Source organism: Stegodyphus dumicola, chromosome 2 (assembly GCF_044657685.1).
Source record: "Stegodyphus dumicola isolate Sdum_Otavi_A_Nest chromosome 2, ASM4465768v1".
NCBI classification, from domain to species: Eukaryota; Metazoa; Arthropoda; class Arachnida; order Araneae; family Eresidae; genus Stegodyphus; species Stegodyphus dumicola.
Genome location: NC_140769.1, coordinates 100,789,745 through 100,810,858, shown reverse-complemented (window position 1 = coordinate 100,810,858; position 21,114 = coordinate 100,789,745). Strand labels below are relative to the sequence as shown.

Genomic DNA, 21,114 nt, shown 5'->3' with positions numbered 1-21,114 from the left:
CCACCTATGCATTCTGAGTAGTTCATTCTTGTGTCTATTTCACTTGTTTTCCCTTCGCATAGTGTAATACTTTTGTTGTAAGAGCCATTGAGCCAATCATTTCTGAACGATCCAAGTATTTGCACAATATATACGGGAAACTTTTTACTCCTTTTTGTTTGAGGTCGTGTACTTTTTCCAATTACGAAAAGTTTACATTTGTGTGTTCCTGCGGCATTTGCGCATGCTAAAACTGCTAGTCTTGCTTTGGAATTTTTGACACGAGTTAGAGCTTTTTCTATAGAGGTTGCCAAGGTGTCATATTGACAGAAAAAAACAGTTTCATGAGCATTGTAAATTTGTTCTGGAGATAACTTTTAACTGAAGTTCAATGAATTCATCTGCAAATAGTTCAGCATTTTCAGTATCAGCTGAAGCTTTTTTACCTGAAATTCTCAACTGCATTATACCGGGGAATTTTAAAATTTGTTTAACCAGTCTGTTGAATTTATGCTCTCAGTTTTTAAGTGCCATTCTTCACATATGTTGGCTTGAGCTATTAGCATTGGACCAGTCAACAGCACATACTCACTGCGACGCTTTCTGACCCATTCAGCCCACTTTTTGTTTAATGAACATCGAAGTGTGCTTTTGCTTTAGCTCCTATTGCAGCTCCAGAATTAGGAACTCTTTTCGACATGATCGAAAGTTGTAACCTTAATTTTCATAAAATTGCTGTAATAAAAACAGCCTGCAAAAAATAATTAAGCTGGACCAAATCAGAAAGTCAAGGAATAGCAAAATCTGCTATATTGGCTGAAATTTCTTGGAATCAGTCAAGTATTAATTTTAGCCTAGCTTAATACCGTCTGCTATACATTGTTGGCTATGTATCATGAGATTGGCAATGAAAGGCAAGTTGTTCGGTTAAATTTTGTCTTACTTTTATCGTGCACTGAAACAATTAAGCCTGATTGCATTAGATAAGTTAGTTATTATACTTATGTTTATTTCTTGCACATGCTTAAGGCTTATCTGAATCCTGAATAAATAAATTCCCACATATACTTCACACTTATTGAGGGCAGGCGCTAGCTATCTTACTGCTTGATGCAGTCTTTGTGGGTCTCTTAAGTTCTAAATTTTTGCCACCCCTATATTTTGGATTCCAGTGCTTTCCCGAAATTCTAAAAATATTTTCATCCTTTAATTTTGTTGGTGAATAAATAACAAATCAGTTATTCTTAATTCAAATAGCACTAAATGTAATCTTTTGGCCTATGAGTATCATTAACAAAATCTATTTTTAGAATATGGATAGAAATTTTTGTTAAATTTTTCCTTGTCAATACTTTAGCACATTTAATTTAAATCTGCAATCATTGCCAAGCATAATAATGTCAACATAAAAGATTACTATACTCTTTGTGCTAATATGAAAAATTATTTTCATCCTTTAATTTTGTTGGTGAATAAATAACAAATCAGTTATTCTTAATTCAAATAGCACTAAATGTAATCTTTTGGCCTATGAGTATCATTAACAAAATCTATTTTTAGAATATGGATAGAAATTTTTGTTAAATTTTTCCTTGTCAATACTTTAGCACATTTAATTTAAATCTGCAATCATTGCCAAGCATAATAATGTCATCATAAAAGATTACTATACTCTTTGTGCTAATATGAAAAATTATTTGGGCATCACTGCATAAGTCATTACTCAAGTTGTAATGTGTTGATAAACATGCGGTGATGAAAGCAAGATATAATAAATAGTGATTCGCCAGGTTGACATCAGGGATATAAAATAATAGTACATGTAAAATCCATGATGTTACTATGTAAATTGGTTTGAGATGTATGCCAAGCAGATAAGCAGCTTAGGACCGAACCATTGATCACAGAAATGTATGCTAAATTATTGTTTCTTCAATAATGAAGTATATATTTAGTGCCGAAGGGATATTAAGAATCGGGACTCTCTGCATGTTTTATCTATGGGGTAAAAAATCAACTGTGCATGTGTAAAGCATTTAAAAAAAAAAGTTGTTGCCGGTTTTGAGGCTCGGATATTGAACGTCCGGATCTGAGACTTTGTACTGTGTTAATCATATGCTTTAAGGGAAAAAAAAAAAATCTATATCTATTGTAACTGTATAGGTCTAAATTTAAATTAAAGCTAACTTACCTTTAATTTAGAAGGTTTTAAACCATAAAAGTGTGGATTTCTAAGCATCCTAACATACAAATATGTATAACTAAGCCATTCTGCTCCTTCATCAATGTTTGCAACAGTACCAAGAGCAATCTAAATCAGTTATTCTTAATTCAAATAGCACTAAATGTAATCTTTTGGCCTATGAGTATCATTAACAAAATCTATTTTTAGAATATGGATAGAAATTTTTGTTAAATTTTTCCTTGTCAATACTTTAGCACATTTAATTTAAATCTGCAATCATTGCCAAGCATAATAATGTCAACATAAAAGATTACTATACTCTTTGTGCTAATATGAAAAATTATTTGGGCATCACTGCATAAGTCATTACTCAAGTTGTAATGTGTTGATAAACATGCGGTGATGAAAGCAAGATATAATAAATAGTGATTCGCCAGGTTGACATCAGGGATATAAAATAATAGTACATGTAAAATCCATGATGTTACTATGTAAATTGGTTTGAGATGTATGCCAAGCAGATAAGCAGCTTAGGACCGAACCATTGATCACAGAAATGTATGCTAAATTATTGTTTCTTCAATAATGAAGTATATATTTAGTGCCGAAGGGATATTAAGAATCGGGACTCTCTGCATGTTTTATCTATGGGGTAAAAAATCAACTGTGCATGTGTAAAGCATTTAAAAAAAAAAGTTGTTGCCGGTTTTGAGGCTCGGATATTGAACGTCCGGATCTGAGACTTTGTACTGTGTTAATCATATGCTTTAAGGGAAAAAAAAAAAATCTATATCTATTGTAACTGTATAGGTCTAAATTTAAATTAAAGCTAACTTACCTTTAATTTAGAAGGTTTTAAACCATAAAAGTGTGGATTTCTAAGCATCCTAACATACAAATATGTATAACTAAGCCATTCTGCTCCTTCATCAATGTTTGCAACAGTACCAAGAGCAATCTAAATCAGTTATTCTTAATTCAAATAGCACTAAATGTAATCTTTTGGCCTATGAGTATCATTAACAAAATCTATTTTTAGAATATGGATAGAAATTTTTGTTAAATTTTTCCTTGTCAATACTTTAGCACATTTAATTTAAATCTGCAATCATTGCCAAGCATAATAATGTCAACATAAAAGATTACTATACTCTTTGTGCTAATATGAAAAATTATTTGGGCATCACTGCATAAGTCATTACTCAAGTTGTAATGTGTTGATAAACATGCGGTGATGAAAGCAAGATATAATAAATAGTGATTCGCCAGGTTGACATCAGGGATATAAAATAATAGTACATGTAAAATCCATGATGTTACTATGTAAATTGGTTTGAGATGTATGCCAAGCAGATAAGCAGCTTAGGACCGAACCATTGATCACAGAAATGTATGCTAAATTATTGTTTCTTCAATAATGAAGTATATATTTAGTGCCGAAGGGATATTAAGAATCGGGACTCTCTGCATGTTTTATCTATGGGGTAAAAAATCAACTGTGCATGTGTAAAGCATTTAAAAAAAAAAGTTGTTGCCGGTTTTGAGGCTCGGATATTGAACGTCCGGATCTGAGACTTTGTACTGTGTTAATCATATGCTTTAAGGGGAAAAAAAAAAAATCTATATCTATTGTAACTGTATAGGTCTAAATTTAAATTAACTAACTTACCTTTAATTTAGAAGGTTTTAAACCATAAAAGTGTGGATTTCTAAGCATCCTAACATACAAATATGTATAACTAAGCCATTCTGCTCCTTCATCAATGTTTGCAACAGTACCAAGAGCAATCTAAAAGGTAAATAACAGTAAAACTGATTACAGAACAGTAATATAAAATTTATTATTTTCCTGATAAATATTTCTGTATTTACAGACTGAAAATTTTGCATACAGAAAATGTTATAACTAAATTATATTTGAATATGAAAAAAAATGTGATTCTTTCTATAATAAGATGAATTCATATAAAAACAAAAACATTTTAAGTATTCCGTTTTTAATTTTCTTTTTAACCTTCAACGGAAAAAATATGAAATATTACTGCTTTCAGTTTGTGAGTTTCTCATTCTCATAAAACAGAGCATATTTACTTCTGTAAAATACTTTTACAAGCCTGGTACACAGCAAAATAAATGCAGTTATGTTTGGAATGCCAACAACTTTTCTTAACTAAGTAAGTGCACATTTCCATATGAAGTTAATTTACAATGAAATAAATTCACAGCAATTTTCTTTCTTACTTTTGCCATTTTGAATATTTGATTTTAAATATAAGACTTATGTTGTATAATTTTCATTTCTAAGGGAATAATTCTTAAATCAGTTAAGTAAGCCTATTTATAACTGCTTAACTTAAATTTACATCGGTATTAAGTTGAAATCTACTACATACCAATATCAAATTGGAATTTCTTTTTAATCTCATTAACTTTTATATTTTAAAAACTCCCTGAATCTCTAATGATAAACTTTTTGAGGTGTTAGATTGCAAATTGAAGTTTCGTGGCACATACAGGATGACCTTTATAGGATCCCATTTCACAGACAATCATTTAAATCCAAAGCAAAACAAGCAGTTAGTAATTATACATGGAGGTATTAAAGATTAGTAGATTAAGTATGCAGATTGTCTTCTAACTATAATTTCAAAAATAACTTCAGATGAACATGATTCACTTATTTTTATAATTTGAAATGACAATTTAAAGTATTTTGAATTTTTTTATAGTAAACACATAATTATTATATGTGTGACTATAATATAATTATCCTTTTTGTATCTTTCTATTCTTGCATTTTAGATGCAATGTCCTTGTTGGATCCTTTTAAAAAAGGAAAGTAGAGGTAAGTTTTTCTTTTTATTTTAATTATGCAGATAAGTTCGTATTCTGCATTTATTATTCAGTTGTAATAAATATCTGTTGGACTGCAGCACTTTAAAAAAACTAGAAGTAGGCCATGGAAAAACAGAAGTAGAACTAGCAGAAGCAGCCATGAAGAAAGACAAGTAGCCTTGGAAAAGACTGCCCAGCCCTGAATTCTAGGACAATTTTACATTTGTTATGGTTGCTAATTACATATTTTATGCAAATTTAATGACAAAAATTCATTTTAACACAGTTACTTTCATACATTTTTACCATTTCTTATTAATTTACATATAAAATACAGAAAGCTGTATGAAGACTTTTATCGTTTACATACTCATAGTGGACTTAATTAATAGAACAAATGATAAAATTAAGATAAACAGATTTTTTCATCTTTTAGATTTACTTTTATAGTTAATCTTACAAGACTACTATCTATGAGACTTGTAAGATTTTTATATTTTTTTTTATTATATATAAACTTAAAAAACATTTGAACCTTTTAAAATATTAAAAAACAGTCACAATTCTCAATTTATATTATAATACACTTCGAACAGTGTTTTTATGCTGGCATACCAGCACAATTAAAATAAGCTTCATTTTTATTATCAAGTTATAAAACCCATTTTGTGTACTTAAATTTAAAACAGAGATGTCACAATAATCTAAACCTAATTTTCATATTATACATACATAATTTTTCAATTTGCACTTACTTCTGCATTAAGATTGTCAGCAATTTTGTCTATAAATTTGCTTTCGATCTGATGCTGTCTAGTTAACAATGATGAATAGTGATATAGTTTATCATGAGTTGTAATTATAATGCCTTCTCCTTTTTTATCAAATTGAGGCCTTCCAGCTCTACCAAAGATCTGCATTACATCCAGAACACTCAAATCAACAAAACTGCCTTGTTTTGCATCATAAATTTCTGTACCCTATATGCAGGAAAATCAAAGAATGAGCAAAAATTTAAAATATACCTTAAAAATATGTTTATATCTAAATTACATCAACAACAATACATTATAACTTAAGTTTATAATTGCAACTATTTGTGAAAGGAAAACCAAACCATCAAACTTATTACATAAGAGAAAAGATATACATTGGAGGTAAATATCCTCCTATGCTTCTTCCTTGTTGCATATTGATCAGCACATTCAGCTGGTAATTAACAGACCTTAATTTTGGTATTCAGAACCTTCTTGAATTCCAGGAAGTCCTATGCATATATAATACAGAGTAGCGGTCCAAGGATAGATCCTTGGATAGATTCAGGGTTCGTACACATTTCTGCACATGGAAATTAAGTACTTATAAGGACTTTTAAGGACCATTAATGAAAAAAAAAAAAAAAATAAGAACCTATGAGCAAATGAGAACTGAATAAATTCAATTAAAAATATTATTCTATGCCTGAATTTCACTTTTGTAATACCATCCTAAAAATAAAACAGATCCCTAAGTAATATGCATTATTACTAAACATGAATTAACTAACATAATTATTAATAAGTTTGAGAATAAAATAAACTTCATGCATTTTATCAAGTAGCATTAAATATTTTACACTTACAATAGTTGGATATATTTGAAAGAAGATAAGTGACATTTACGTTTTACTAATAGTTAGCTTTATGTTGATTTTTTTTTATGTCTCATTTTGTCACATACTTGGTCAGTCTAGAGGTTTAGTAAATAGCAGGGAGATTTTATGTCAAATGGCATGAGTTAAAATGAGAAGTAAGATCATAATCAGCATGATTCATGACAACTGACTGAATGTTGTCCCTCTGCTGCTTCAAACCTGAAAAGCCTGATGTAGGCATGGTTGGCAAGTGTTGAAAGTTAGTCAAGCTCTGCCTAATGCAGTTAATGTCATAGCTTTATGTAGAGTTCCAGGGGTTGTAACTCAGTTAATATACTTTAAGGTTCTAATAAGCCATTAAAGCACCAGAGATGATAAGTTGTTTTGTATATATTATTTTAAGTCTCAGTAGATGCAAAGAATAAGTTTTACTTGAATTTTTACAATTTCATGTTTTATCTTGTGACCACAGAGATATTAATGAAAGAAAATAACTCTTTTTAATATGAAGAGATAATTTTTAAGGGTAAGTAGTTAGTTATAAATAATTAAATTAGGTAATTAGATAACCTTAGTCATTACAGATTTACATGGCCACTATTAAATTTTACTTTTTAACAATATTTGTTAAAAAAAGCCCTATTAAAATCCAAATCTAATAAAATTTCGCAGTTTAAAATACATGCAATTTTTATGACATTGATTCTTAAATGATGTTAGGATAAATTACACATTAAAAGCTAGAAAACATTTATGTTTTGTAAGAACAACACTGAACAAAATATTTATCCATCATTTTAATTTGAAGCCTATAAGGCATTTCTCCCACGTTCTTGGCGAGCCTTCATGTAGTGGTTTGCACATTGAGCTGGTATTCCAGAGGTCAGCAGTTCGATTCCCAGCGAAGGTGTTGTTAATTTTTCATCTTTCCCGAACTGAAAGGGTGTTGGATGATGGTTCTCCACACCCAGAATTTAAGAATTGGGTCCCCTAAAAAATCCAGTCGCCCTTTAAAAGGGGCAGTATATAAGGTATTTTACCCACCTTCTTGGTGAGCCTTCGTGGTGCAGTGGTTTGCACACTGGGCCAGTATTCCTGGGGTCGCGGTTCGATTCCCAGCAAAGGCGTTGTTAATTTTTTTATCTTTCCTGCTTTCAAAAATATCTAATGTCTCTACAAGCCTTCACAAACATTTTGGCTAGTTTATATCGATTTCCTTCTCTTTAAGCATCTTTTCCAACAAATTAGAGATTTTTCTCAATATGCAAACCAATGCTCTTGCTAGTCTTTGAGTGCTTTAATTCCTAACTTGTAAACCTCTCCACAAAGTACCTATGAGAGTTTACTTGATCTGGTAAAAGTTAAATAGTCCCCCTCCCCCACACCGAGAGACGTGAAGCAAATTATCACTGTGTCTGAAAGTAACTACAATATCAGACAAAGGTTTAAATAAGCCTCTTATTTAAAACAACTTAGAACATAAAGGCATGTTCCGATGCTAACAAAGTCAATTACAGCTCACGGTGGCATAATTAAACAAGAACAGTCAAATTCAAACTAAAAGTGTGTACTAGTGTAAAAGATTATACAATTTAATTTTAATTTAATCTGGCTCAGTAACTCTATCATATGAAGAAACAGAAATGGGAAGTTATAGTAAAGTCTGAAATCATAAACAATTGGGTAATTTACATAATAATAATTGCACATATCTCTGAAGAATAATTTTCTTTATGTGTTCAGTTTCTTTCTTCAACATGTTTCCTTTTAATTTTAGAATTTTTGGATTTAATTAAGGATTTCTGTTATTCTAAAAAACACTAAATGCCTTTAGAATGTACAGAAAAAGTGGTTAATTTTATTTCTTTAGTAATATGAACATTCAGAAGAAATATGAAATATATATGTTATATGCCGGTTACAGAGCTGGTGTGGCAGAATTTTTAGAATTTAGTGATGCAAAACAACAAATCTAGAAATGGCAAAACTTTTAGAATTTAGAGCAGGCATTGGAAGCAGAATTTAGAAAAGCACTAGGTAGCAGAATTTAGGATCCACGGAGTGGGAAAATGCCTAGCACCAGCTCTGCGTACGATGCATTTAGACATATTAGATGATTTTTTTAAATTGTAAGTTTTCAATTTCTTTATTAATAAAAAACCTTTTTCTGTGATGCCTGCCCAAGTGATAAGATTAGAAGCATTTTTGATATTTTCCATGCTTGTGTCTAGTGAAAAGTAGAGAAAATAAAGGGAAGATAAACATGTTAAGAAAAAAACATTCTAGTATCAGGAGTAAAACATTCAAATATGTTTCCATTGTTCTTCCAGACGTTCTCCAAAAAGTAAGAAATTCATCGCAAACTTTCTGTAAAATACATCCATTACGTGTTGATACCATGGAGACATTTTTCATTTTGTCACATATTTCTTGAATCTTCTAGAATCGTGGGTCTATAAATCTTGCCTTCAAATTCTTCTAAACTTTTCATGCTGCAATGTCTAAAATACTAAAGAAAAAATTATTCCAACCAATTCTGTAACAGCAAAAAGCCAGAAATGTTTTGGAAAAAAAAAAAAAAAAAAAAAGGAAAAAGTGTAAAATTAATTTTATAGAGAAAACTGATGCATATTCTGAGAATTTCGAATAATATGAGAGAATTACATGGGAAAAACGCTTACTATGAAAAAATTAAAAAGAGGACATTTTTAATTAATTACATAACTAATTTTGCTTTTACTAAGGGCTGTTTTATAAATTATGCTTTGTAGCATTATACCTTGTTTATTTTTCCGATTCAAAATATTGTATAATAAGTTATCAAAATGAAACTTTATAATACGACAGCGAAAAATAAAAATTTTTTAATATTATTTCTTAAATATAATTCTAATACAGTACCATTATTTTAATGAAATTTATCAATGTTATGATGTTTTAAAAAAATTTCCGAAAAATTCTCAGCTCTCAGAATTAAAAATTTTCTATAGAAACTGATCTTAAAATCGCCAAAATGTTGAACAAGTCATCAAATTTAGAATCGTTTAATAAAAGAATTCACAACCCCAAATGCAAAAAGTTGTTTATTAGAAAAAATGAATTTCGAAATGCTTATGTTTCTCTTCTTGCTTAGAAACTCGAATATTCCATCATTTATATTAGAAATAGAAATAAATTATAACCCATGAACCTATTCAAAAGATAACCATATACGTCAGTGAATCGCCAAAAATATTCCTCCAAAATGCTAATCCACACCCAAAACGGCAGTCGTAAAAACAGAGAGAAATTTCAGATGATTAAAATTAAGGACCTTCTACTGATTTTAGCCAAAATTAAGGACTTTTAAGGATCAAAAATCGATTAAAAAATTTAAGGACTTTTAAGGACCAAACGAACCCTGTAGATTACATCCTTGGCAGACGCCCACAAGGATTGGATAAGGATTTTGAGATATAGATGCCTGCCGAATTAAGGAAGTTTGGCTATCAAGGAACGAAGCTAAGATCTGAATGATTTCTCTTGAGAAACTTATCTTTACAAGTTTATAAATTAGTTCTTTATGCTAGACACAGTCAAAAGCTTTAGTCATGTCTAGCATAAGGATGAATGCATTGGATTTATTGTGGAGAGCTGCACCGATGAACTCTCAGTAATTCTGATGAGCTGGTGGATAGTAGATAGGCTTTACCAGAAACTGTACTCATCAGCTAACGTATGTTTTCAGTTTGTTGTAAAGGATACACTAAAAAATTTTCCAGTATCAACAGACAACTTATTGGCCTATAACTTGCCAGGTTTTGACATTAAAAATATGCTCTTATGCTTCCAAGGTCTTGGAAAATAAGATCTGGTGAGACATGCAATGTAAAAACTTATTAATTTTGTAACAAGGCTGCGTGAGAAGTTCTTCATCATTCTGTTAATAATTGCATCATTTCCGGGCACCTTTATGGAATTGATTTCTTGAGTGAAGTGAAATGAATTTCACGACTTCATGAGGATTCGTGAATTTGATCAAATTATTAGATGAGTATATATCAAATCATTCTTGGATCGAGTCTTTGATGTTTTTGATCATTGTTTCAAATTCATCGAAGTCATCATTGTTTGGGAAGAAATTCAGCCTAAATTGATCACTCAAGTGTTTTGCAAAAATATCCGATTTCTCCCTGTCAGAATACCCAAAGATGTCCAACATTTTGATTGGTCAGGAGTTGTGGAAGTCTCATTTCAGATTTCTTGCAAAACTCCAAAAAGAACCATCATCCAGATTGAGGTTATCAATTTTTGTGCTGTATAACTTACTCCTGTGTAAACTGATAAGTAATTTAATTAGTCTTATGAGTCTGTCTATACTTGGCTTAATGACAGAGTTCTAATTTTTACTATATTGCTTTCTGGGCTTGTTCACTATGTTATTACATCTTTGATGCTTAACCTCTTCATCGTCCGTAAAGTGTCTAGCGTGTTCAAGTGAAACTTCCGCAGGGCAGCCGTAACGCATTTCAAGAGTTTTTCTACATTTTAACTTTTAAATATTTAAAACGCTTTCTAAATGTTTACTTGTTTGAGTTTTTATTTTTGTTATTACATCTTTGATGCTTAACCTCTTCATCGTCCGTAAAGTGTCTAGCGTGTTCAAGTGAAACTTCCGCAGGGCAGCCGTAACGCATTTCAAGAGTTTTTCTACATTTTAACTTTTAAATATTTAAAACGCTTTCTAAATGTTTACTTGTTTGAGTTTTTATTTTTGTTTGTTCTAATACCTCCTAGAGCGTAGCACTAATCAGGCATTCTATTCCTTATTGAATTTGCCCCGGGTTTTATGAATATTCGCGCTGTTTTACACAAGATACAAGACAGTGAGAAATGGCTTCAATGTCTACTTAGCAGAAAAAGAGAAAAAATGAGGCTGTGAATTGGAAAGACAAGAAGGATATGCATTTGATGAGTACAGTTCATAATAACTTGATGACTGATGTTGGAACACGGAAAAGAACTGTAAAAAAACCAATAATTACAAAAAATTACAACAACAAAATGGGAGGAGTGGACTGCCTGGATCAGATGTTACCAAATTATCCTGCTGTTAGAAATAAGCAGAGATATTATTATTTTTTCATTATGCTTTATTTCCTTATAATTTTAATTAATATTCATTGACATTCATTCACTATGAAAGTCATGTATGGATAGTTATGATGTACAGAGAAAACAACATTACACGAAAAACAGACGGCAGCTAGGAAGGGGGAATTTTCGTAGACAGGAGAGGATAGCGAAAGGGTTAAAGGTAGATTACCATCCTAGTAATCGTTGTTAGTGATGAATGTAACTTTCTGCTGGAAATCCTGGAGTTCTACAGCAAAATTTTGAACTGTGGCATCAATGTCATTTTCAGTCTTCAAAATATCCACATCAAATGAGGGAAGTCAGGGCTGTATTATGAAAAAGTTTCCAGTCTACGGTTTGTTTTCAGCACTGGAATTTTCTGAGGGCTTTGCTTAATCTGGAAGTCTTTGGAATGTGATCTGTGGATAAATATGAGATCATCTTGAGTGACACTGAGACATTTTCAGATGAAAGAAAAAAGTCCGTTATGTAATGCCGTCTGCATAGGATGCTAAGGTGTAGCTTCCTCAGCGATGAACAAAGAGACAGGATTGTTTTCCACATAATTGTGATTCTTCTTTTTCTGTTGATAGCTGATAACCATACATCAGACTGATAGCCAGTCAACATTCTTAGCATTCCAATCCTTTCCTATGATACAGTGTTCCTAGCTTCGTAACAGTTTGTCAAGTTCAATGTTAGTCAAAAGATTGTTTGGTGGTAGCACAAGGAATAAAAATTAATTTTCCCTAGCTTGGGAAGCTTCTTTACAATTTCAGAGGCTTTGATGTTGTCCAAATTTATCTAACATGCTTCATAAAAGCACTTCACATAGATGAAAACACAACCGCCTCTATGGCACCATCTGTCACACCAAAATAACTATAGTTCACTATTCTAAGACTTTTGCTCTGAACCATGTGTGTTTTTGTGATTAAACAAATGTTCACATGCTCTGTTCTGAAGAAATCATGCAGTTCGTGAACTTTTGAAATGGCTTGACAAAGCTTGGTTATTTATTATAGCACATTATTTTTAACTGCCTTTTTACAAATGATATCTCATGGAGTATTTTACAAAGGAGATAGTTTGTATTCACATTATATATGGGGAAAATTATAAAAACTTAATACAACTAGGTCATTTGACCTCTGAGAATCAAACCTCAGATGATCTACCAGCTTCCAATGGCCTTGCCCAGTACAGGCAAAATATGTGTCTAATTAAACCACATTAAATTTTTTATTTCCCTTTATCCAAATCTGCAGCATATTTTTACAGTCAGAATTAACAATAGAAACATGTATATTAAATCTATTAGTCACATTGCTTTGGCTAACCATTCAATGTATTTTATTATGGAGATCATTAAAGAGCAAAGGGAAATGAAAACTGCATAACTACCGCATTTCATGGTGCACTGCAAATTCTTTTTTTTTCTTTCTTTCAAAATCAAATATCCATCTCTCTTTAGTGCTGGCAAGTTAAGTTGCAGCAAGTTAACTCAGATTTGTGTTATGTTCAAGAACAAATATATATATACATACAAGAAAAATTACGAATATGTAAAAGATTAAATTAGCACCATAAATTTCCCTTCTCGATTCTAAAAATAATAACCTCTCTTTGCACTGCATCATTTCTAGTTTAATCCAGGTCATATGATTCTTACATAATTCTGATGATGTAAATGGAACTAAAGCTACCAATAGTAATTTTACAGCAATATAAAGTATTCAATCAAAATGCACTGAGAACCAAAACTAACTCAGTCTGAACATAACACACTTGCTTTCAATGCTTTGGCCTAACTGGACTGCTGTCTGTCTGCTGCTTCCTTCTTGCTGCAAAGTTACCAAAAATGTAAACCTCTTGGAATAGGCACAATTGATGTGCCAACTTGATTGTGGCTGCAACATATTTGCTGAAATAAAAATTGAATTAAATATACCTTGACTGGCAAATTCCTTACTCATAGTTTCAGCATTCTACAATATCAAAATTCTGGCTGTTCATTATGGATTCAATCGCTTGTGTTTTACTACAGAATGTATATATATATATTTGAAAAATTAAACAACATTAATTATAAACTTCAGAGCATGGAACACAGCAAGGGTGGCCAAACATCATATCAGTAAGAGCCCCATGTTGAAATTCAGCATAGTCACTAGGTGATAACTGTTTGCTAACATAGATAACATTCATAGAACATTCACAAGCAAATCTAACATTTAAAGATATTTTTTTTATATAAAACTGTTGATAGAATCACTACAATATTTTTTGTATGTTTTTGAACAACATTATTAAGTTTCTTAACTAACAAGAAATGGAATTAAATACTAATGTTTGGACATTGATTCATTTAAATTTACCGATAAATTTATAATAAGAAAAGAAATAATTACTTTCTTTTGGTTACTGGGTAGTTTCAGTTTATCATATTTCACAAATATCCTATAGTGTGCAAGTTAATTGGGACAAAGCAATTTTTTTGATAATTTACATACATACCTTCATCTAGAGTGATAATAAAGATATTAACAGGAAATATGCCCTCCTTTAGCAGAAATGGTCTCTAGAATACACTTAGGGATTAACTATACAGTCCTGTGCATCTACGTTTTACTTCATCATGCAACTATACTTTTATAGCATTCTTAATCATACGCTCTTTTGTTAAACAATTAATTTTGCTATGATGAATTGTATGACAATGATATTGTTTCTTGAGAATGTGCAGCAAGTTTTCGATTGGATTTAAATCTGGTGAATTTACAGACCAATTTAACACAATAATTTTAATTTTTAACATGAACCTTCAGAGCGATTTGGAAATGTGGCATGGAGCGTATTAATGTTGAAATGTCCCTGCAGAGCTCTTCAAGAATGGCACAATTTTATATCTAAAAATTTCTATATAATTCAATGAATTTATTATTCTTTAATAGGAACCAGACTTCTAGTGTCATCTGCAATGAAAAGACCCCTAAACATTTGTTTTTGAGGTTATTTTATGCTTTGTTGGACATGTTGAGGTCTTACTGAATCACCCTTGCTTTGTCCTGACAATGTTAGATGCGTAACCATGAAAAAAAAAAAAAAAAAAAAAAAGAGCTTTGTTCCTAAAAACAACCTTTTCCATGTCATTATGATCCAAGATTCATATTTTTTGGAGCACAATAAACATTTTGGCTTCATTTGATGCACCAAAAGTTGTTTTTTAATCGGCTATCTTGCCTTCTGACCAGCAGTGAGAAGTCTACACCATCATTTGAAGGATGATATACCAATAGACAAGAGATCTCTTTTAAGGTCTATGCTAGTTTTTGTTGGATTAACAATGTTATTTCAGAGAGAGAATCAACCAGATTTTGGAACTGGCTCAAAATCCTTTTCATTCTACATTTGCCCTTCTTTCTGTAGAAAATGATCCAGTTTCATTGTGTCTGCTCAGAATCCGAGAAACACTTGATTTTTGAAAACCAGTTGGGGAAGCAATACTGCTTAAAGTTATGGATGTGAGACTGTTAAATGCAATACTCTTTGCTCTCTTTCTAGGCATTATAAAAGTACACCAATAGAAACAAATGCAGAGTATTTAAAAAGTAAAATTAACATCCTCTTCTCACAAAAACAAGCTTAAAAATGGTGCAGTAAATGGATTTAATAACGGGAACGGGAACACATTATTTACTTTCTAAACGAATTTTTTTTTTTTTTTTTTTTTTTTTTTTTGCCTAGATGTTTTTAAAAACACCTCTGCATAACCAGTGCTAAACCGTGGAAATTTTAAAATAGGGCTCACCTTTCTTGTTATTTTAAAAAATATAAAAAGAAAAGAATATAATATATAGAAAACACAAATATTTTGCACGAACACACTTTTTTTTTTAAATTAAAAGGTATTAAAAGACGTTAAATATCACAAATAATATAAAATAACGGATTGGATTGGATTATTTAGTTATCGCAAAGCACATGAGGGCTATCTGCCTGAAGGAAGGGATGCCTTCGTGGAGGACTTTCTAAGGGAACTGGCTCGTATACATGTTACACATGGGGAAAAACATGAAAATGCCCATGCAGCCAGCCCGTTCGCAGGATTCGAATCTCAGACCGAACTACCAGTGTTCAGCATCTTTACCACTCAGCCATGGTGGGCCTATAAATCAATGAAATAAGTTTAATTATATGGGACACTTTATGTCAGATACTGCCTACATTATTTCCTTCTTTTACGACACACGATTTGTCAGTAGATTCTATGATCATGCAATCATATTTCAAAAGTGCTTTCACATAAGGTTTAGGATTAAATTCTCTCTGAAATTTCTCATTTAAGGGAATTGTGATAAAATTTGAAATATGTTATACAGTCAAAACAGTTCTTATTGTGGAAATATAGTTTACCAACCTGAAAGCTTGTTCTGTTTTAGTTCTACTACATGCATACAGACTATAAAGAGTCCAGCTTCTTTTTACACTATTAGGAATTTCATTAGGCAATTTTTATGTTAAATTTATTTCAACAAAATCCCAAAGATTCTCATTTCATATTTTAATATGATATTAAATTATGCCTTATTTTATCTTCTTCTGGCCATAGGCATTTTTCTTCTTTCATATCCCATGTCTATGTATAGCCAACATTAAAAATCACTTTTAATTCATCATCACTGAATTCTTCCCAATCAAAATTTTTTTATTTTATAATTATTTACTGCAATAACCTATCTTGTAAAGCAGCTAAGTAATTTTTCTCATGCCAATCTGTAAAATTTATTCATGTATTCAATCATTAATCCTTCAAATTCCTTTGCTTTTAACATATAATTCATCTGCTTTAAGCAAATACGAAGGCAACTGGTTAGCAAATTAGAAACAAATTTAGCAAAGGGTTCATCCCAGCCTCTGTGAATCCCCTATAGTTCACTAGAAAATAATATATTAATACTGTTAAATACATTTATGTGAATTTCTGCTTACCTGTTAATGATCAAACTAAATCAGATCTATTTCCATAAATTGAACAATTACCATTAACTTCAGAAAGACTTTGACAAAAGCCAAATGAATTTATCCTATAAAACTCCGCTATTATCGCAGACCATATTTTAAATTATGAGGCTAAGGTACATAAGTCATACTTCATTTCTAAATTTACACTGAAAACACATTTCCTATCGTACAGCATACAGAAATATAAGCTTCAGTACTTCTCTGCATATAAAAATTTTTAGATCATACAAATATTAAAACTAAAACCTACTTTTATAATAACAGCTCTCGCAGGTAAGTTCACACCCCAGGCTAATGTAGATGTGCACACCAAAACTTTTATGCAACCTTCCCTAAAATACTTTTCCACCAAATTTCGATCAGATCTCAGCATGCCAGCATGATGAATAGCAAATCCACATTCAAAGAGTTGTCGAAGTTCCTTGTTTCTCGATTTTAGTACCTAAATGGATATATTAACTTTAACTTACAAAGCATATATTATTAAATTCAGCATGACTTAAAATTCTTATTTTGCAAATTTTTTTTTGCAAATTTTTATTAATTCACATCTATTCATATAAAAACCTGACATGATTAATCCACTTAAAACCAATTCAAATTTAATACTGTTTTTACTTTTCATACAAATGACTTTGCTATTTCCAGAATACTGATGTTCGAACTTTTCCTAGTATAGAGGGCGCTGGGACGCTGAAAGAATTCTTCTGTGTTTTTACATTATGTAACTGTAGTTCGCCCTTGCGATGTGTCTGTATTACTGTGATATATTTTGGTGTTTTCATTAAATATAAATGAAAGTTATCGGCATGTATTTTTGTATACCAAATCAAGATCAAATTTAGACAAATGCAAACTCGTCGAAACAAAAATAGCGTTCGAACAAGAATCGTCAAGTGTTATTACTCGCCTTTCGAATTTCGCATACGTATCGTTAATCGCTTCATAATATGTGGTGCTGTCGGTCAGGAAATATCGCAATGGTGCGGTGAGTAAATAGTTTAGTTGAAAATTTGTTTGAATAGAATATTTTATAATTGTTGAAGTAGTAAAGTTGTTTGATGTCGTTGATCTTGTTTGGTAAAAATTTACAACTTTCGGTTTCGCATTTACTGAATGTTTGCATTGATATTTGGAAGTTTGAATGTATTTGCAAGTAAGAAAATGTGTTTTCTTAGAATTAGAATTTATTGTTAATGCTTTGAAGTGTGATGTGTTGTTGAATATTACAATTTGTTTTCTTAGAATTCTAGAATTAGAATTTATTGTTAAAGTATTTGAGGGGTAAAATTTGTTGCTAGAAACTGTGAAAATAGCTAAATTGTTAAAGCTTCGAACTAAATGTGACACACATCATGAACAAACTTTAAAGTTAGTAGAAAAGATAAACAGATATTTGAATGAATCAGATATTGACATAGATGTATGTGATTCATATTTAGAACAGTTGAATAGTAAAATTGAAATTATTAACATACTAAATAGTGACATTGATGAATTGTTGAAAGAAGAACAAGAAATTAAGGATGAAATTAACACAGTAGATGAATATAACGAAAAAATAATACCAGTTAAAGTAAAGTTGCAAAACAAAATTAAATCAATTGGAAAAGTTCAATATCAGTCAGGTGAACAAACAGTAAATCCAGAAAATGTTCACGTAGAAACTAAAAATTTGCATTTAGAAAACAGAACTAAACTTCCTAAACTTTCACTTCGATTCTATGGTGAGCCTTCAGAATATTTAGATTTTTGGAATCAGTTTGAGAATTCTGTGCATAATAATTCTAATTTAACTGAGGTTGACAAATTTTACTATTTAAAGTCATTATTAGGTGGTAAAGCCCTAGCTAGCATTAAAGGATTCTCAATTACTCCAGAGAATTATAAACAGGCTGTTAAATTAATTTCTGAAACATTTGGCCAAAGAAACATTTTAATAAATGCTCACTTGTCAAATTTATTAACTCTGTAAAAAATGTTTCCAACATCCAGGCTCTTCGTAACCTTTATTTTCAAGCCCAAACTCAAATTAGATGTTTAGAGGAATTAAATGTCAAATCGGAAACATATAACAATACTGACTAACATAATACTAAAAAATCTGCCAGTAGAATTGACTCTTGAATTTTCAAAGCAAAATATAAATAATTGTCATGATTTACAGGAATTGATGAAGTTTTTACATAATGCTATTAGTGCAAAAGAAAAGGCATTCCGTATTAATTCTAATAATGTATCATCATATAATAATTTTCATTCTAACCAACACAAACAAAACAATTTTCGAAATCAGAAACGAAACTTCCCTCCAGAGTTATAATAATCAACACGCGCCGGTAACGGAATTTATGGCGAAAACTTCCCAAGTTTGTTTATTCTGTGGTCAAGGTCATTGTAAGACTGAATGTGAAAACATGACTGTACAGCAAAAAAGGGATAAATTAATTAAGGAAAGGAACTGTTTTGTGAAAAAATGTAATGCTAAACAGTGTTCATTCTGCTTTGGTAGACATGCCAAAGCTATTTGTTTTAAATTTGAAAATTCTAGCAAGTGTAAATCTTATTCAAAACCGGAAGAAGAAAAACCAAAGGAAATGGAAATTCAGCCTACTATTTCAAAATCAGTTGTAAATGATAGGAATATGATTTTATTGCAGTGTGTTAGGACAGAAATTGTTGGTCGTAAATCGTCAGGTATAGTTATTGCAATGTTTGATAACGGTAGTGAGAAAAGTTTCATTAAAAGAAATGTATCTATGAAGTTGGGATTAAAATGTCTAGGGTCAAAAACATTAAAGATTTATTCATTTGGAGCAAAGGATCCTTGGTTGCAAACATGTCGCAGAGTTGAAATAAGATTGCGACATATTTTAGATGGAAAAGAAGTCGTAATACAGGTGTTGGAAACAGATGAAATTTCGAGGGCTGCGATTAATTTGCCGAATGAGAGTACAAGAGCTGAAATGGAAGCCAAGGGATTAACTTTAATGTGGGGATATAATCAAGCGTCAGACGATAATGAAATTTCCTTGTTAATAGGTATAGATTTTTATTGGAATTTGACAAAAGGTTTTGAAAGGTTAAATATGTCTTTGGTAGCTGTAAACACAGAACTTGGATGGTCCTTGCAGGGAAATTGTGGTGATCTGAGTAAAATGGCTGCTGTAAACTTAGTTTTGGGTGATCAAAGCACTGTGTCAACTGAACTCAGGTATTTCTGGAAACTGGAAAGTTTAGGTATTGAAAACAAGGAAGCAGAGTGTTTGACTTTAGTGGAACAGGAGATACTTGATGAATTTAATAATTCTGTTGGGTTCGTAGATGGAAGGTATTGTGTAAAGTTGCCGTGGAAACCAGGTATGCAGGAGAAATTAGCAAATAATAGAGAAGTGGCTCGGAAACGTTTTGATGGTCTGATTAGGAGATTTAGAAATGATACAGCTTTTTATGAGGATTATAAAAGGCTAATTGATGATTATCGTAAGGACGGTATCATTGAGAATTCGTCGTCAGATATTAAAGTGTCATATTCTGAGCAATCATTCTACTTACCCCACCATGCGGTCATTCGCGAGGACAAATCTACTAGTCGACTTCGAATCGTGTTTGATGGTTCTTCTCATCAAGGAGACCAACTTTCAATTAATGACTGTTTATTTAAAGGACTAAACTTGTATCCAAATCTTTTTGAAATGATTTTAAATTTTCGACAAAATACAATCGCCTTTACAGCGGATATAAAGCAAGTGTATCTACAAATTATGATCGATCCTAGTGATAGAAAATTTACTAGATTCTTCTGGACTGATGATATCGGTTCTAATTCATATCAAGAAATGAACTTTAGTAGAGTTTTATTTGGACTAAAACCAAGCTCATATTTATTAGCTGTAACTCTGAAATATCATTTTGATAAATGTAAACAAGAATTTCTTGATACTTGCAAATTACTATCAGAATGTTTTTATGTCGAAGATTTAATTGGAGGCGAAGAAAACTTGCAAGCTGCTTTGAAAATTACAACTGAGAGTGCAGAAATTCTCAAAAGATGTGGCATGATATTACGAAAATGGAAAACCAATTCCATGGAACTGCGTAAGCTGTGGAAAGATGCTGAGTTCGACATCGATGAGGAAAAGAGCTCAAGTACGGGACTTGGCTCACCATCCAAGGTGTTGGGTCTAGTTTGGGATCCAGATGCGGACAGTATATCTTTCAACGTAAAAGAATTATCAAAGTTTGTCAAGAACGGAACTGCTTCAAAAAGCTTTATTCTTCGATTAGTGGGTCGTATTTATGATCCTATCAGATTTCTTGGACCTTTCATTATAAAGTTGAA

The 21,114-nt window shown here is 31.2% G+C and overlaps 1 protein-coding gene across 1 annotated transcript in view; it reads right to left on the bottom strand.

The window, feature by feature from the left end:
• Window positions 1–21,114, bottom strand: part of obe (activating signal cointegrator 1 complex subunit obelus) — a 231,708-nt gene that overhangs the window by 114,448 nt on the left and 96,146 nt on the right. The window contains exons 14-16 of the mRNA XM_085810960.1: window positions 17,023–17,214; window positions 5,755–5,979; window positions 3,834–3,953 (exon numbers count right to left, since the gene is read on the bottom strand). Of these exons, the coding sequence (XP_085667086.1) occupies window positions 3,834–3,953; window positions 5,755–5,979; window positions 17,023–17,214 (537 nt within the window). The remainder of the gene's footprint in view (window positions 1–3,833; window positions 3,954–5,754; window positions 5,980–17,022; window positions 17,215–21,114) is intronic.